The sequence below is a fragment of the Alligator sinensis genome, unplaced genomic scaffold, assembly GCF_000455745.1.
Source record: "Alligator sinensis unplaced genomic scaffold, ASM45574v1 scaffold692_1, whole genome shotgun sequence".
Classification (NCBI taxonomy): Eukaryota; Metazoa; Chordata; order Crocodylia; family Alligatoridae; genus Alligator; species Alligator sinensis.
This window is the reverse complement of record NW_005842238.1, coordinates 1,791,751-1,810,999: the sequence shown is the minus strand read 5'-3', so window position 1 is coordinate 1,810,999 and position 19,249 is coordinate 1,791,751. Positions and strand designations below refer to the sequence as shown.

General features: G+C 45.3%; 1 protein-coding gene across 1 annotated transcript in view; it reads left to right on the top strand.

Moving 5' to 3' along the window:
• Positions 1–3,185: 3,185 nt before the first annotated feature.
• CIT (citron rho-interacting serine/threonine kinase) overlaps positions 3,186–19,249 on the top strand; it is a 112,306-nt gene continuing 96,242 nt past the window's right edge. Inside the window, exons 1-8 of the mRNA XM_025208571.1 lie at positions 3,186–3,281; positions 4,019–4,160; positions 5,378–5,553; positions 9,471–9,572; positions 9,793–9,935; positions 11,873–11,966; positions 16,793–16,996; positions 17,409–17,562. Coding sequence (XP_025064356.1) covers positions 3,186–3,281; positions 4,019–4,160; positions 5,378–5,553; positions 9,471–9,572; positions 9,793–9,935; positions 11,873–11,966; positions 16,793–16,996; positions 17,409–17,562 — 1,111 coding nt within the window. The remainder of the gene's footprint in view (positions 3,282–4,018; positions 4,161–5,377; positions 5,554–9,470; positions 9,573–9,792; positions 9,936–11,872; positions 11,967–16,792; positions 16,997–17,408; positions 17,563–19,249) is intronic.

Below are 19,249 nucleotides of genomic sequence, written 5' to 3'. Positions count from 1 at the left end.
GGTTCAAACCGGGAGGGCGGTAAAACGGAGCGGTGAGTGATTGCGGCTGGTCCGGCTTCTCTGCCCGCCGGAGGGGGTGGGGTGCCCCCTGCGAGAGCGCCCCCGCCCCACCTTAGGGTTGTCATATTCCAAAAAGAGGACACTGTTGGGGGGGTATGATTGTGGGGGGCAGTGATAAGTCTCTGCCCTTGCCCATCACTCCTAAGTCACAGCCCCCAGCCCTGCTGCTGCCCCGCGCTCCAGACCCACAGTTCCCCTCCCCCGAGACCATGCTGATGCCCCTCATTCCCGGCCCGCAGCTCCCCGGCCCTGCTTGTGCCCTGCATTCCTGGCTCGCAGCCCCCTGCCCCCCTTGTGCTCCTCGCTCAAAAGCCACAGCCTCCCCAGCCCTGCTGCCCACCCAGCTCCCTGCTGCCCCTGAAGAACCCTCTTCCACCCCCCTTTCCCTGCCTCCCCACCCTGCTGCATCCCTGGTGTACACACACACTCCTGGGGTTTCTTAGGATGACATCTCTTGCGTAGCTGGGATAGAATTAGCCCAATTTTTGAATTCAAGACATTCTTCACCAGGTCTGACCAGTACAAGCCTGACGCAGATAGTGAAGAATGATGGCCCTGCCTGGCCCAGGCACGGGGAGCAGCCCAGGTCATGATGCGTGTAGCAGGGCTGGGTGGCACGGCAGCTGGACTCTGTTTCCCGGCAGCCCCAGCGGTGGCTCCTTCCAGCTGCTGGCCCGCGCCCTGCTGCGCAGGCACCTCAGCTCATCCACCCTGCACCCACTGCAAGGGACAGGAACCATGTGGACAGGGTGTGTGGCCAGGCAGATGGGATAAGGCCATGGGCAGGCGGGGAGCTGTGTCCGGGAGCAGGGCGGGCAGGCAGGGTCAGGCATCGGGATCATGGGGTGGTGACAGCCTGGGGTTGGGGTAGCACTATGATCTAGCCTGCACGTCCCTGTGATGGATGCTGCTTTTGTGGGCAGGCGTGTGCAGGAAGCAGATTGTGCACTGTCACTGCCCCACAGTCCCAATCTGCCCCACAGTCCCAAGCCCCGCCTGCCTACCTGCCCTGCTCCCAGATGCAGCTCCCTGCCCATCCATGGCCCCATCCTTTCTGCCCAGCTGTGCACTCTGTCCATGCAGGTACTGGCTGGTTTTCATGGAGATCCTGGGATTGCTAAATGCTGCCAGCATGGGGCTGGGGCTTGGGGCAGAGCTATGATCTGCTCCTTGCATGCCCCTTCCTGCAGAATCAACGCCAGTTGTGGAAACATGCAGGGAGCAGATCATGGCTCTGCCCTGGGCCCCGGCCTCATGGCCTCACCCACGTGTCCTGTTCTGGGTTGCTGCTCCCCACCCAGTCGTGGCTCCACTCCAGCCGCCTGGCTGTGCAGAGGGGCTACTTAAGGAGTTTTGGTGAGCTGTTGGGGGAGGGGGGTCTGACTCAGCCTGCAGTAGCTCATTAAAACTGTCCAAGTGACCCTCCAGCCAAAAGAGTTGCCTGCTAAGAGCCTGAGCATAACTCAGTTTGCCTGCTACATGAGAAATGGTAATGGAAAGAGAAAAACAGTTATATTGGCTTTACCATTAAATGCAGAAGGGTTCTGGCTCTGTCATGAACTCTTTCTGTGGCTTTGGTCAATTCATTGTTCTGCCTGTCTTAAGTGCGGGCCGTCTCCCGATCCCACCCTCATCGCCATGTGCGGACAGCGGGGAGCGATCGGGGCCCTTTTGTGCTATGCGCGAGCTGTGGCCAGCAGCCCAGGCACGCTGGATTGGAGAGAACAGGCGACACGCTGGAATTAGGCACGGATGCGTAATGGTTGATTTAAAGATTATTTTACTTACACCGAAGATGGTCACGGTGCAGGCAGGAAAACGTGCTGGAGTTGCGGTTACAGACAGGAAAGAAGAGAAGCGGACAAGAGTTCTAAACTCGCGAACTCTAGCCCAATCCGGCTGAAGGCTCTAAACACGCGAGCCCGTTGTGTCAACCGAAGAAAGTACTTGCACAGAAAAGCTCTGACTCACACGAAGTTTGCTAGGCTCCGTGGAACTTGTGCTCTGAGGTAGTTCGGTCGTCTGAACAACTATGTCAGTTGTTCCAGCTGGCAAGGAATAGACTCACACGAAGTTTGCTAGGCTCTGTGAGTCCTCTTTTTGCACGCAGGGAGGGATATGTCTAGGAATCTATCGGTGACGGGGAGAGGCTAGAGGCTGGTTTGACTCCCCGTTCCTGCGTTGCTTCACACAGCGTGAAGTCTCCTCCTCCTGGTATTCGTGGAGTCCTCCCTTGCCGGGTTCTCCAAGTTCTCCAACTTGGGCGGAAACCACTCAAGCCTTTTATATGGCTAGCAAGCCAATCGCTAGCCGCCACGTGTGAATAATTTAGAACTAGCCAATGGTGGGGCATAAATTTGAATACGAATGGCGGGAACTCTTTGCATCGTGCATTTCTGTGCTGCAAAGAAGAAATGCACACTGCAAAGAAAGCTACAAATTGGCGGGAAAATAATTCAGTGGTGCCAAAGCGCACACACAACAAAAATCACACCTTTGGGTTGTGACATTAAGTACCTATGCGGCACTCATTGCTGTAGTATCTGAGCTCCTGACAGTCTTTAATGTATTGACTTTCATAGCATGCTGATTAGTGCAATGATGGGGAACTGAGGCACACAGGGCTCATGCAGAAAATAGATGAAGGAACAGGGACTTGCATCCAAGTCTTCCAAGTTTAAGAATATTGCCTACCAACTCTACAATCCTTTCTCTTCAGCTTTTTACTCTTTCTTGTTCTACCTCAAGTTTCTGTAAAAATGAGATTAAATATAAAAAATACGAAATGTTATTGTTACTAAATAACTAAATTAAAATCTAAGCAGATTATTTTAAGTGAAACAATAAAGCGACAAATATTTCTTCTAATATTATGTGTTGTGAGATTATGAACTGTTGTTCATTGCTATAGTATCTTGGCACATGCCATATAAAATGACCTGGGAATCTCATTGATGCCAATAGATTTCAAAGAGTCCTTTTTTCTTAGTATTTATTTAAACTTGTTTCCACAAAAATCTATTTGACAGATTTTTTTTTAAAATGTCATTCATACAAACCATTTCTACTTGATGGCCCTTCTATCTGTCTTTTTAGGATGTATCTTTCTGGTGTAAGCTGTGAATATGTTGAAGTTCAAATACGGTGTTCGTAGTCCCATGGAGATGGGCCCCATGGAGCCTGTAGCCAGCCGTGCTTCACGGCTGAACCTGCTCTTTCAGGTAAAGGGAATCTGGCATCAGACTTGATGAGTGCACTTTGTTTGATCTGTGTGCAATGTACCAAAACATATCTTCTTTTGTTTAGCTTCTAGCAAGTTGCCCATGCCAAAGGGCTGTGCCTAATTTGCATAAAATTTACATGATTGCAGCGAACTTTCTTTTTTAATATAAAGCTGTTACTACAGCTCTCAGATTTAGAACAGAGCATCTCATGCTGAGTGACTTTAAAGATAGAACATAATGTCCTGGGACATGTATTCTTTACAGTCTTCTCATGTTCATGTAACATGAGAATGGTTAGGAGCTGTATTAAGCAGCCAGCTACCCTCTAAGTAGCTCTCTTGACAATTCTTGTACTGGGTCGAGACAGCATTTTTTCCTGTGAAAATATTTGGGTTGCTTTGCCAGCTGTGAAGCAAATGCCAAAATCTGTGGTCCAATGGCAAAGAGGGCATCTCAAATCAGAAGCATTTGAACAAGTGCTCAAATGCTGAGATCTGAGCTTTTAGTAGTTTCTGACACTTGGTTTCATGAAAAAAGTAAAATGTTTGTAACAGTGATTAGTGGTTCACACAATGATATGATCTATTTCAAACAAACCTCAAATATTATTGGTTTAATTTCTGAAGTAGTGATTTTTTTTATGGATAGTATATAATCTGTTCTATACATATGTTATTGATTTGAGGCTTTTCATTATTGTCTGAGACCCCATCTGCTGTTGCTTTTTTTTCCAGGGGAAGCCACTCTTTGTGACTCAACAGCAGATGTCTCCTCTCTCTCGGGAAGGCATCCTTGATTCCTTACTCGTTCTTTTTGAAGAATGCAGCAATCCTTCTTTAATGAAAATTAAATATGTAGGCAATTTTGTAAAGAAATGTAAGTTTTCTTTGACTAATGCTAGGGCTAATTCAAATATACAGTGGTTAAAAGTCAGAGTATTTAAATGTTTTGTGGCGTTAAGTTGGTTAATATTATCTTAGGAATTTTTGTGCGTGTATCCTTACGTTATCATGTGTGGAAGCCCACTGACTCTAGTGGAGGTTTATGCAGATGCAAAAATGTACCTGCAGAGTCAACTGAAGCATTGTGGTTTTAAAGTGCATTCTTTCTACTGCATGCCATACTTAGTTGAAGAAGACATTTCCATTCTATATAGAATGTGTGTGTACACACACAGTATACTAGCATAGTTCATGGCATAAACAACAGAAGTATGTCAAGGAAATCTGGATAGCACGAGACAGATGAAAAGCTTGGAAGGACTGACTTCTAAGAATCATGCTAAATATGCAGTTATTTTAGGTTTGTATAATATTTTAGTCTCCATATATTTTCAGTTTTTGTGTCTGTATTCAATAAGCAGTAGTTTTTCACTTTAAGAAATAATATCAGTTTGGATAAAACTGTTTGGCTCAATATGTTCAGATTCCAAAAAAGAACTGCTGCACTTTCAACTTAAATTTTTCCTTAGCTCTGCTTGCACAATGTTTAGTTGAGCAGACCCTGTAAAACCACCTGTAGAAGTTATTATTAGGTCTAATTTTACCAGTCTTTCAGAAGTGTTAAAAAATGGAGAGAGAAGAATTGTTTAGTACGGTCCATACTAAGATGACAAGGAATAAATGGGATGAAACTGAACAAAGGAATACTTAAGCTGAAAAAGAAAATTCCTGATAGTTACTTTTATTAAACTATAGCATAGTGTCTCCAAAAGAAGTGATGAAAGCCCTGCCATTTGACTTCTAAAACTGTACTGGACAAAGTACTTCTAATTAGACTAATCTTGCATTGGTAAAGATGGGGAAAAATTGTCTAGTCTCTTTCTAATTTTTATGATGCAGTGAAGGGGGGGATGAGTTATGGTTGCTATGGGAACTATCTTTGAATTTCCTAACTCTTTTGTGTGTATTAATTCCCAGCCATAACTTTGCATTAATATTGGTTTTTATCTAATAACTATATTTGATGAAAGTAAGGAAGTGATTAATAGTTATTGAGAGTCTGGAACTAAAGGAATAATTTTCTCTTGCTAAGGCTGTATTCGTTATATAATGTCACTTCATTAACGTAAAATAACTGTTCATGTTGTATAGATACTGAGACAATAGCTGAACTGAGGGAATTGCAACCCAGTGCAAAGGATTTTGAAGTCAAGAGTCTGGTGGGATGTGGTCACTTTGCAGAAGTACAAGTAGTGAGAGAGAGAGCGACTGGTGATGTCTATGCCATGAAAGTGATGAGCAAGCAGTCCTTGTTGCTACAAGAAAATGTATGTATATTTAACTACTGTCTACTTTGAATTGTCACTGCAACTACAAAATATAATATAGTGGATGTTTTCTTTTTCTTTCCCATTAAACTGATAAGAAAACAGATGGAGAGTCTAACTTGTGGGAAAGTGATGTAATAAATTTCAATGATTATTTTATTTGTATTGCCTAGGAGCAATAGGACCTATCTTTGCTAAATGCTGTATAAAAGTGGAAAAAAAAACCCAGTCCCCATCCCAAGGAGTTTACAGCTAGAGACAGCTGACGGATACAGAGAGATGAAGTATAAGGAAATAAGACAGTATTGGCTAGATCAGTGTTTCTCAACCTGTGGGTTGCAAGAATATATGAAAGGGTTGCAAACAATCACTGAAAAACATGGAAAATCACAGATTTTTAAACAGAGAAAACCAGGATCCCTGGCAATAAGTGTTTTTGGGCCAAAATACTTGTGTGTTTTCTACTTAGACTATTTACTGGGTCAGGACTGGCCATCAATGTTTACAAATGGGTTCTGGTACAAAAAATGTTGAGAAGCACTGGGCTAGATTAATAGGCAGTGGTCTGAGCACACCAGTAGCTTAACCGTTGTCAAGTTTTTTCTAGATATCAGGGCAAAAGAGAGTTTTAAGAAGGCATATGAAGGAGAAACTGTAAAATGGTTTGGTGAGTTTTTATGGAGAGCTGCTCCAAATCATATGAGAGAGAATCTGGAAGCTGGTGTCATGGGCTGATCCAAGGTGGAGCTTGACCTCTCATTATTGACTGAGAAATGATAAGGAAGGTGGAGAATAAACCTTGAAGGCCCTTGGAGGTGAAAATAGACATTACACCGTTAGGATCTAGATCAGTGCTTCTTAGCCAGACTATTGCAGCAACTTGGGTGCTATGAGATCCTTTTAAGAGTTGTGCAGAGTACTGTGCAGTATTAGCAGTGTTAGGGGTGCAAACACCTACACCATTTAACTACATAATTCACAATGTAAACCCAGAAATTTAAAATAGGAATCCATAGGGTTAAACCAGTTGTGGTCTTTGTCAGTTCTTTGCAACAGAAGAATTGCTCTGTTATTTTCCATAATAAAGAAAGAGTGAAATACATTTTTCAAATGGGGTGCTGTTGAAGTCAGAAAAGTTATGAAGGGGTGCCTTTACTATAATAAAATTGAGAACCCCTGATCTAGATGAAATAACAGTATTTCTATCATTAGCTCCATTTTGTGATATTTGGAATGTTTTGGATTAGCTAGATTGCATGTTTGCAGTTCTGTTTGATTTAACTTAGTTTAAGGTAAAGCTGTAGTTTATAGTGACTTTATTGCCACACTAGATCTCTGGAATTCTGTGCCTTAATTGTACTAGTATGGATTTGGGTTCTTTTCTGATTTTTTTACGAAGGTGGATAAAAATCAATAATTTAAAAAAAAAATCAGATTTTTAAAATTGAAATCAGATTTGTTTGATTTAATTGTATTTTTTATTTTTGTTATTAAGTTGCTTTAAAAATAAACTTACATATAGTTTTAATTTAAGATATGTTCAAGCTCAAAGATATCATCATGGAATAGGGATTATAATTTCCAATTATATATTATTTGAGACAGTATATTCATGTAACCTTTTTAGATGTTTTTTAAATAGATCACAATAGGTCATGGTCTATATTAGGGGCCCAATCTTATAGGGTTCCCAGAGGCTCCTCTCTAGATTACTAAAGATTAAAGAAAACCACTCTACCCAATGGGACTTAGTGCTCAGTCTAGAACAGGGGCAGGCAATTATTTTTGGCTGGAGGTCCGCTTACCAATTTTGGTAAGCTGTCAAGGGCCGCGTGGGTAGCCTCTCCCTTTAATAGGTGCCCCATCCCCGGTAGCCATCTTGTGACTGGAAGTCCTGCCCCCTAACCCCCAACCTTTGCTGCCAGAAGTTCCTCCACTTGCCCTGGAAGTACTCCTTTCAGCAAGGGGTTTTGCCATCTCAGAACCAGAAAAATAACAAATTATAATTATATTCTAAAAATTAAACATCTACAACATTCATTAATTTGATTGAAAAAAAATGTCCTGATTTACATGTGTTTGTGAAGTGTACATAGAGGTGATTTCACAATAGCTGAAAATGAAGTCTTATTCTTGTATATTGTACAGGGGGTGGGGGCATGGAGGTTGGGTATAGGTTTGTGGGTGTGTGTGGAGGGGCAGCTTAGAGGGGTGGATAGGTATGTGACTGTGGGATGAGGGAGCATGTGGGTGTATGGGTGGGTATGGGGTTTGTGGGGGAAGGGTGGCTGGGTTGTGTGAGGGGATGTCGGGGATTGTGTGTATGGCAGTGCGAGATGGGGTGTGAGTGCCAGTGTATGGTGGGGTGTGCATGAGGGACTCACCCTATGAGAACACACACACACACACACACACACACACACACACACACACACACACACACACACTGGCCCTCCCTCATTGCTCGCTCTCTCTCCCTTCCTCATTGCACAGGTGTGCACGGCCCCCGCTCCCCTCTCACCCCGCTCCTGGCCTCAGGCTATGGGTGTGGGCCCCCTGCTCCCGCAGTCCAGCAGGGCATCAGGAGTGTGGGGCTGGTTGGCAGGGGCTCTGTGGAGCCAGGCTGGCTCCCCTGTCTCCCTGCTGGTGCAGCCTGGCCCGGCTCCATAGACCTCTGCTGGCCCGGACCCCGTACTTCTACAGCCTCACTCTGGGCCCCATTGGCCCTGGTCCTGGCGCGGGCCCCAAGCTCCAGCCCAGCTGTCGCTGTGTGCCTGCTGCTGCTTTCCTCCCTGCTGCCATGGCACTCCAGCACCACATGGTTCCTGGCTGCATGGCTGCAACTGTAGGACTTAGCAGGAGCCGGCCTGACCCCAAGGACTGGGATGATTGCCTGTGGTACTCCCCTGCCTTCCTTCTCTCCAGCTTGCCTCCTTCTTATTGAATTCTCCTCTCCAGTGCAGGAAGGTAGGGGCAGCCCCAGGATCCCAGGCCAGAAGCCTCTGCTAGGCATGGGCTTCTGGCTAGGGCTGGGAGTGGGCAGGGAGGGGGACGAGGGGTGGGGTTGAGCCTGCAGGCCTTGCTGCTGAGCTGCTGGGTCCTGCTGCCAGATTCCCCTCAGTCCTACTGCCCCTGGCTCCTGCCATCTTTGACCAGCAGCCAGGAGCAGATAAATATTAATTTTCTAAATTTTTTAGGGGCCCCGTGGGCTGGATAGGATGGCCCGGTGGGCCGGATCTGGCCTGCGGGCCATATTTTGCCTGCCCCTGGTCTAGAAGATCCCATTTAGTGTCTCTGTGATGCTTTGTTTCAGTTCTCAAACTGTGGATTTGTGTCTCCAGAGATCATAGGCAGACAAAGTTCTTTGGGTAGATGTGATATCTTTTATCAGACCAACTAAATACTTGGAAAAATTGTTCTTTGCAAGCTTTTGGGTGCACCACGCACCGGGTGCAAGCTTTCGGGTGCACCAGTGCAAAGTTTCAAGAAGTTAAATGAATAAAGGATGTTAAACAAGAATGCACTTTTTTGTAGAAACCAATGATTAAATTGAGGCTTCCTGATCAGTGATTTAAATCGTGACATAAATCAATTTAAATCAAATCCACCCTGGTTTTTTTACTGCTATTTATTACTTCTGTTATGGCCATGCCCAATAGCTAATGTTGTCAAACAGTAGATGTTCCACAAACACACAATGAGAGTTGTCTTAAGTTGAAAACTCTCCAAGCCAAACAAATATGGTAAGAAAGGGTGGGAGAGAAAATGGCTTTCCCACAATTACACAGGAGGTCAGTGGAAGTTGGTCATTCGTATAGTCATTTTTGAACGTGAGGGATGTGCCTTTGGTATGCTTTTGGAGCTAGAGAAACCTAAATCTTTTTGGCATTATTTAAAATGTACTGCTTCTTTTGTAGGTGTCATTTTTTGAAGAGGAACGGAGTATATTATCTCGGAACATCAGTCCCTGGATTCCACAGTTACAATATGCGTTTCAGGACAAGAACCACCTCTACTTAGTAAGGCTAATTTTCTTTTTTGTGCTTTTTAAAATTTGAACTTATATATATGTTTGTTTATTTTTTTAAAAAACACAGTAGCTTAAATTAGTACAATTCCTTCTGTAAATTTTCCTGCATTATGAGACACTATTTGATAGCTGCCCTAAGTAGTATTTAAGGTTTTAATACGGAGCGTCTTGTATGTGAACTAGGCCTGTGTATCTAAAATTTCATGCAGGTTATGGAATATTTGCCTGGAGGGGACTTGCTGTCACTCTTAAACAGATATGAGGACCAATTAGATGAAAGTACGGTACAATTTTATCTAGCAGAGCTCATTTTGGCTATTCACAGTGTCCATCAGATGGGTTATGTACACAGGTGAGTAGACATCTCTTTGCATTATATTTATGATATTACCAGTATCATTTTGAAATTAGTGCACTGTAATGGTAAACATTAATTCCTGTATTCCGTTTATTGTAGAGGCAGTCTTTAATATAACATACTAGCTAATTGCCCATCAAGAATGACGTATTTCAGGGAGTGTTTACATGTCCCCTCTCTCCCCCCTGCTCCCCTTTCAGGGCTGGCCATATAAAGACTCCCTCTGCCACCTCCCCCTCCAGCCTCTGGAGCGGGTGCTCTCTCCCCTGCTTTCCTCCTCCCTGCAGTGGGGCTTCCTCCTGCCTCCCCTCCCTGCTCCCCTCCCTCCCTGCCACCTCCCCCTCCCTGCTGGGTGTTGTCAGGACCGGGTGGCGGGGGTGGGGTGGGGAGCCACCACTGTGACACCCCCCCACCCCCTTCTTTCCTTTCCTGCTGCCTGGCCCTGACACCAGCCACCACCATGCCTGCCCAGGCTTGTGCAGCCTCCCACCCTGCCAGCTGTTGTTGGGACCCACTTCCTGATCCCTGCCCTCACTCCCCGGTGCCTGGCCCGACAACAGCCGCCACCATGACCTTCCCTTCACCTCCCCCTGCCCTGCTCCCCTCTCTCCCTCCCTCCCCGTCCGCTGCCTCCCTCTCCCTGCCAGCTGTTCTGGGGGGCATCGGGGATAGACAGCACAGCAGTGTCACCACCATGAGCCCTCCTTCGCCCTCAGGCAAGGAGGTGTGCGGAAGCCCTGCTGCTCAGGCAGCCAGGGTGTGTTCGCCACTGCCATAAACTTCCCTGGCAGTGGCTCAAACTTTGGCCTGCGCAGCTTGGGCCTGCACAGCCAATTGCCACCCGCCCTCTTGGCAGCGCATGTGCAGTTGGCCCAAAGTGTTATGGACAGGCAGACATACTAAGCCCTTTATTATATTAGAATTGGTGGGGGTTGGAGAGCAAAAAGCTAATACTGTCCCAATTGTAACTGTAGCTGAAGTTATTAACTTTTGGTGCAAGTTTTGAGCAGATACCATTGAAGTTCTGCTGGGTATACGTATTTGTGAGCCCTGTAGAATGCAATCCTGTGTGGTACTACAGGAAACTGCTGATTTTTTTCAGGACTTGATGCTTGGTCTTGGCACTGACTAGTAAAGGAAACTGGATGAACTGTCAAAGATCATTGAAATGGGATGAAATATGTTGCTGGGGGTGAGGGATGGGGGAGCCAGTCACATATGTTAAATTAGCTGGGAGCATTTATACATTACAAGAATTTTTAAGGAACCCATCCTAGGGCTCTTTTTACATAGTTCTGCAATTAATATTAACTGATACAAGGTTAATAAATTCAATTCATTCTAAGGCCACTCTTACTTGCTGTCATATCTAAAAACACTGTGCTTATGAAAAAAGGTGCAGAACATTTCTTGCTATTCATCCCAGTGGTTGAAGTCTATGGTCAGACAGTATGTTTTTATTCTACATGGATTTAGGGTAGTAGAACTCTGCTTCCTAATGCTGCATAAGTACTTGGGGTATGAATAGAATTTGAAAGACACAAAAAGTGTGTCCTAATGATTTGGGATGAGAGCCATGGATCACTGCATTGCAACTCTGCTTCAGCATGCTAATAGTGTAATGTCATTACATTGTAATGTACTCCAGCACACTTTTTCTCTTCCCACCCTTGTCAGCAACTACTAGCTCTCCTTGCGACTTAGGTGGGGAAACTCAGTAGCCATAATGCCTAAGGTCAATGTTAAGAGTAGAGAAAGAAATGGAAGTGAGGTTTCCACAGAATCTCCATGTAGGACGATGAAGAACAATGTGGAATTTAAAAGCACAGAAAGCGTGTTGCTGCAACAGGGAGATGTTTTCTTGAATGAACAGCCGGGAACAACTACTGACTGGGGTAGAAAAGTATTAATTACTTTCTGCTTGTTTACAGAGATATCAAACCTGAGAATGTTCTCATTGACCGGACAGGACACATTAAATTGGTGGACTTTGGGTCGGCTGCCAAAATGACAGTGAACAAAATGGTAATACAGTGGATTTAAACTTTGAATAGTGCAGGAAAAAATGAAAACTGATTTCATATCCACTCTTAGCTGTTGACACCTTTTTTTTCTTTCCCTTCTAATATGAAGTATTAATAATATTTTTCACTTAGAAATGACCTTATAAACATGAGCTTGATTACCTTCTGCAGATTTAGGTAGATAAGTAAATACACTAGCTTATGCAGATTTTTAGACTGTGGGAATCCTTTGCAGTTCAGAGCTGTTCATGGCATTATCATAGAATCATAGAAAGTTAGGGTTGGAAGGGACCTCAGGAGCCAGTCCAACCCCTTGCTCAAAGCAGGACCATCCTCAACTAGATCGTCCCAGCCAAAGCTTTGTCTAGCTGGGTCTTAAAAACCACCAAGGATGGAGATTCCACCACCTTTCTGGGTAACCTGTTCTAGTGTTTTACTACCCTCCTAACAGACAGAATCCTGACAGAATTTTGTCCTAATATCTAACCTAAACTTCCTTTGTTGCAACTTGAGACCATTACTCCTTGTTCTGTCATCTACCACCACTGAGAACAGTGTAGCTCCATCCTCTTTCGAACCCCCCTTGGTGATTAAGCCTGCTATTAAATCCCCTCTGTCTTCTCTTCTTCAGACTAAATAAGCACAGTTCCCTCAGTCTTTCCTCATAAGTCACGTGCCCCAGTCCCATCCTCATTTTTGTTACCCTCCACTGGGCTCTCCAATTTGTCCACATCCTTTCTGTAGTGGGGTCCCAAACCTGAGCACAGTACTCCAGATGTGGCCTCACCAGTGCTAAAGAAAGGGGAATAATCACTTCTCTTGACCTGCTGCCTGCACTCCTACCGATGCAGTCCAGTATGCCGTTAGCCTTCTTGGCAGCAAGGGCACACTGCTGGCTCATATTCAGCTTGTTGTCCATTGTAACCCCCAGGTTCTTTTCTGCAGAGCTGCTGCCCAGGTAGTCAGCCCCCAGCCTATTCTGGTGCATGGGATTCTTCTGTCCTAAGTGCAGGACTTTGCACTTGTCCTTGTTGAACCTCCTAAGATTTCTTTTGGCCTAATCCTCCAATTTCTCTAGGCCACTCTGAATCCTAGCCCTACCCTTCATATCTACTACTCCCTCCACTTTGGTGTCATCTGCAAACTTGCTGAGGGTGCACTCTGTGCCATCTTTCAGGTTGTTGATGAAGATGTTGAACAAAACCGGCCCCAGGACCAACCCCGGGGGCACTCCACTTGATACCAGCTGCCAACTAGACATTAGGCCATTGATTACTACTCTCTGAACCTGATGCTTCAGTCAGCTTTATATCCACCTTACAGTCCATTCGTCCAGCCTGTACGTCCTTAGTTTGCCTGCGAGAATGTTGTGGGAGACTGTATCAAAAGCCTTGCTAAAATCAAGGTATACCACATCTGCTGGTCTCCCCGCATCCACAGAGCGGGGAGGCATGACTTGTCCTTGGTAATCCATCCTGACTGTTCCTAATCACTTTCTTCTTCTCCAAATGCTTAGAGATGGATTCCTTGATGATCTGCTCCATGATTTTAACAGGGACTGAGGTGAGGCTGACTGGTCTGTAGTTCCCTGGATCTTTCTTCTTCCCTTTTTTAAATATGGGCACTATGTTTGCCCTTTTCCAATCATCCAGGACCTCTCCTGATCGCCATGAGTTTTCAAAGATGATGGCCAGTGGCTCTGCAGTCACATCAGTCAACTCCCTCAGCATCATCGAGTGTAGTCCCTAACCTGTTCTTTTGCCACCGTTGGCTTCTCACCTCCTCCCCAAACTGTGCTGCCCGGTGCAGTAGTCTGGGAGCTGACCTTGCTTGTGAAGATTGAGGCAAAGAAGGCATTGAGTACTTCAGCCTTTTCTGCATCCTCTGTCACAAGGTTGCCTCCCTCATTCAGTAAGGCAGAGGTTCCCAACCCCTGGGCTGGAAAGGGTTGGCTGCTGAGTCGTGGCATGCCAGGGCAGCTCCGGGAGGGAGGCAGCCAGCTCCGTGCCCCCTGTCCTGCTGCCATGGCTGTGCCTGGCGAGATGCTGCCTGTACAGCAGGTACTGGGTCTCCTGCTAGGCTGGGCAGGACCCTCAGCCCCACTTGCGGCTGGGAACAGGGGGATGCGGGCAGGGAAATGCCTGTAGCGGAGGGTAGGGAGGCGGCTCCGCTGCCTTCTAGGAAAGGCAGTGGAGCCCCTTCTTCCCAGGCAGCCCCAGCTGGGTCCCGCCAGACAACCATCTGTGCAGCCCCCTCCCTTGTGGAGTCCCCTGGTGCCTGTGGCTGAGGTGCCCCAACTTGATCCAGTCCTTGCAACCCCCCTCCCCCCACGTGAAAATTAACTTTAAATACAGGAAACCCTCGCTATTCGCAAATCCGCTATTTGCAGATTTGATTATTTGCGGTGTGCTGCGCTAACGGTGTGTTGGGGCAAGCGCCGCCGTGGCTCCCTCTGGTGCTGCACCGAGCTCCTGCCTCTGTGTAAGCAGGCATGGAGCACTGTGCAGGGTGGGGGAGGGCAGAGTCGGGCGGGAGTCTCCCCTGGAGGCAGCCACGGTCAGTCTCCAGGTGCTGAGGGGGAGCCATGCGCTTCCAGCTTTTTGCAGGGTTGGGGGGCGGGGAGGTGGTGCAGGGGGCGGCTGTGGGGTCTGATGGGGAGCCCTGTCAGTATTCACAGATTTCGCCATTCATGGGGATCTCCAGAACAAATTCCCCGCAAATGGCGAGGGTCTCCTGTATGTAAATTAGATACCCAGTCTGCCAAAATTCTTTGAGTGATTTTGCTGGTCCACAGTATAAAAAAGTTTGGGAACCACTGCAGTAGGGGGGACACACTTTCCCCGATTCTCCTCTTGTTACTGACATACTTGTAGAAACCCTTCTTGTTACCTTCACGTCCCTTGTTAGCTGCAACTCTAGTTGTGCTTTGGCCTTCCGGATTTCATTCCTGCATGCCCGAACAATGCTCTTATACTTCTCCCTATTTATTTGTCCAAGTTTCCACTTCTTATAAGCTTCCCTTTTGTGACTCAGTTTACTGAAGAGTTCCCTGCTAAGCCAAGCTGGTCATCTGCCATACTTGCTAGTCTTCCTGTGAGATGGTTTGTTCCTGCACTCTCAATAAGGCTTCTTTAAAGTACAGCCAGCTCTCCTGGACTACTGTCCCCCTCAGACTGGCTTCCCAAGGGATCCTGCCCATGATTTCCCTGAGCAAGTCAAAGTTTGCTTTTCTGAAGTCCAGGGTCCTTACTCTGCTGCTCTCCATCCTACCTTTCCGGTGAGCATTATGATGCACTGCAACTTGACATCGTACTCCAGAAGATTCACTGAGACTCAACATTACCAAAAATCAAACTTGGAATGATTTGTTTTCAGAAAGACCCCAATTCAGCGAGATATTTATGCAACTGTGTATTGGTAGTCCTATTAATAGTAACAGTAATTTTTGTGTGCTTAACTTAGGGAACATACTTAAAAAACCTTGTTGAATCATGGCCTAATGTGTATTGAGTGTGTGCATGAGCATGGCATATCAAAGTCTCTTGATAGGCTTGTTTTAAAATTAGTCATGTTCTGGTGGAAGACATTGAACACATTGCTTTCCAGTGAATAAAATCTTTTTTAGGATTATTTCCTTTTAAAGGCTGTTTCTAAATTTAGGATATTTCATCCATTTTAGGAAGTGATAGTTTGAAATTAAAATATATATACAACCTTGAAAATAGAACATACATTTATACATTTGAATCTACTTTTGTTCTCCCTTTTCATATTGTATATCATTTCTTCTCTTTGTTGTGGTCTTTGCTTACATTTTATATCTTCCCCATATTTTCTTTCTGGATAATGCTGTATTTCTTGCCTGACTTTCACAATAAACTTACAGAGATACCCATTTCTCCTTTTTCTTGTTGTGTGCTCCTTCTGCTTCCTGGTTACTATGTTGCTTTCCTCTTCACTTGTGCTTTACTTTTCTAGTAGTGATTTCTGAAGCACCTATTCAAAACACTTCAGACACCAGAATTTTAGTGAATGTTACTTTACTGGCAGTATATAAATACAGGGCAGAATGAGAAAGGGGACTGAGTGATAAAGTGGAGGGAATAGAAACTGCTGAAAAATGTTGACCCATAAATTTTAATGGTGTATGAGAATTTAGCTGTGACACTCCCATTAGTGTCAATTGAAGTTGCATTGCTGGAGCATTCTTGCCACTTAAAATATAAGCAGTTATTAACAGATGGTGCATCATGATCTTTAGAATGCAACATTTTAAATTTGTTGTTACTTCAGCCATATATAGCTAATAGGTAGAATTAGCTCTTTTAATTTGTGTTAACTCCTTCCATATAGCAATTAGCTTTGTTACAAGTTATTAATTTTTAGATTTTTAGGTTTCCTAATATAATAACCAAGGATCCTGATTTTCTCTGATTAAAGAAAACACTCCCCAATTTTCTGATTAAAAAAAGTAACCCAAAATCCACATTTTTCCATGATTAAAATGAAATGCCATGATTAAACTGATTTATTTATGGCATTTCATTTTAATCATGGAAAAATGTGGATTTTGGGTTACTTTTTTTAATCTGAAAATTGGGTTTTTTTTATTTACCAGAGAAAACCAGGTTCCCTGATAATAACTCTGTTGATTATCTTATTCTCTCGTTTCTGACACAGCCTCTACTTATAAATTTACTTAGAGAGTCAGGGAATGTCTGCCTAATGTCTGTCTGCCTTTATAAGCAAGATGAAAAATAATTTTGGTGTTGTAAACATGCTCACTAGAAAGGCTTGTAACTTTACCTTCTGTTTCTTTGTTTCCAGGTTAATGCCAAACTGCCTGTTGGTACCCCAGATTACATGGCACCAGAAGTGTTAACAGTGCTGAATGGGGATGGCAAGGCTTTGTATGGTCCTGAGTGTGACTGGTGGTCTTTGGGAGTCATTGCATATGAAATGATTTATGGGAAATCTCCATTCACTGAAGGCACTTCAGCCAAAACCTTCAATAATATCATGAACTTCCAGGTACAGTGAGGCCATTCCATATTTCAGTGTAAAGAAATGTAGAACTAAAAACCTATATATTTCTATGGAAGAGGGAGATGCAGGATGGATTTGTGCCACCATGTCATATTCTAGGAGTTTTGTGAGTGCCATATTTTGAAAATGATTTTCATGTTCTCCTGGAATGTAAATTATTTTTAGAAGTAGTATCTAAAATTGCTATCTATAGTGCATAAATTAAAAAAGATTTCTTTGCAGTATGCAGTAATATTGATTTTCTTTGTCAGATTTTGGTATTGGCACAAAGCGGAACATTTTTTTCGCACCTTGGACTTACATTCTTGGGCATATCTAAACATTATAAACCTTAAGAACCTATACATTTTTAGTTTTATTTTCCTACTGAGCAGAGGTATTTTTGTTTCAAATACAGAGATTTCTGAAGTTTCCAGAGGATGTAAAAGTCAGTAATGAATTTCTTGATCTGATCCAGAGTCTGCTCTGTGGGCAGAAAGAGAGACTAGGTTACGAGGGGCTCTGCTGCCATCCATTTTTCTCTAAAATTGACTGGAATAACATCCGCAATTGTAAGTAGAATAATATTACATAAAAAATAGGTCCTGAAATCTTAGTAACATAGGAACGTAAGTAAAATGAACAGTTGGTTTGCTTTTGAGCTGAATCCTTATTCACAAAAAAGTAGGGGTGTACGGATAAAGATTTTCTTGGCTGATACCAATAGCCAATTATTAACAAGCCATATTGGCCAATACCGATCCAATAGCTGATTTACAGGAATGCAGCCTAGCAGTTTGGAGAGCAGCATCCTGCCGGTAAGTCTGTTTGGGGGACGGGGCGTGGGAGGGGGGAGCAGATTAAGGCCCCCACGGTTAGGGAGGGAGTGTGGGGCAGGCACTGCCCAGCCAAGGCGGTGAATGGAACCCCAGGGCAGGGTGTGGGACAGAACTGTGGGCTGTTCATCCAGGGGGGAATGAGGGGTATCTCCCCATCACTGTGGTCACCCCTGGGCGAGGCATGGGGGGCATGTAGCCCCCCCAGATTTGTGCACAGGGTGGAGGCAGGCTGCAGGCTTGGGACCAGGGGCTGCACCAGTCTCTTCCTGTTGGGGGTGGGGTTGGGCTTGGGCCAGGGCTGGGAGCAGGACAGGCTCAGCTGCATGGGGTGAACTGTGGCAGCGGTAATGGAAGGGGTGGCTATGGAGGCGGGGGCTACAAAGAATTCTGTGGTGGCTATTGCCCTGCAAGCCCCTCCTAGCACTGCCCCTGCTCAGGGCACTCTGCTCTGCTGCCTTTCCCTTGGGAGCCCTGTGCAGGGCGCATGCCCCCTGCCTGACTTGCAGCATGGGGCTCCTGAGGTAGAGTCAGCAGAGTGGAGTACCCTGAGCAGGAGCGGTGCTAGAGGGGACTTGGGGGCTATAGCACCTGTCCTAGCGCCACTGCCCACCCCTTTTAACTGAGCCTGCCCATTCCCAATCGCAGCCCAGCCCCCTGACTGTGAAGAGGCTGCCACAGCTCCTGGCCCTGAGCCCATAGTGGGCAGCCTGCCTCTGCCCCGTATACAAATCCAGGGGGCACATGCCCCCTATGCCTCCCCCAGGGGTGTGCGCAGCTGTGGAGAGCTGCTTGCATCTCCATCCTGAGCCCTGCCCCAGAGTCCCATTCACTGCCCTGTCTGGGCAGCGCCTGCTCCTGCCCCACTCCATCCCTCACTGTAGGGGCCTCAATGTGCCCCTTAACCCCCCCAGAGACTTACTGGTTGGATGCTGCTCTCCAAGCTGCCGGGCTGCATTCCTGGCCGCGTGCACGCATGTAGCATTTATCGGTGACATTATTGGCTACATTGGCCAAAAAAAGCCAATAGGTGATGATATTAATTTTCCTTTCATTGGTGCCGATCTGATATGCGACTGATATCTCAGTCCACCTCTACAAAAAAGAAAAGCAGTATAGCTGTATGAGAACAGATGTGTTTTGCAGAACTATTATTTTTTTCTGTTTTGTGGCTAGGAGGCATTCATAAATTGTAAGTTACAGTTGTACAGGTGAGAATTTTAAAAAGCACAAGATAGAGTTTGATAATTTTATGAATGGGTTGACACGATATGATTGGTTACAATAACAGGGAACTGGACTTAGAAGATCCCTTCCAATTTTTGCCTTTATGTAAAAGTGTGGATGGCTGCAACTTTTTCCTACTCCAGTTAGTCTGTCTTCACTTTGGTTTGGCTTTGTGACTGGGAGATATTTTTTAGCT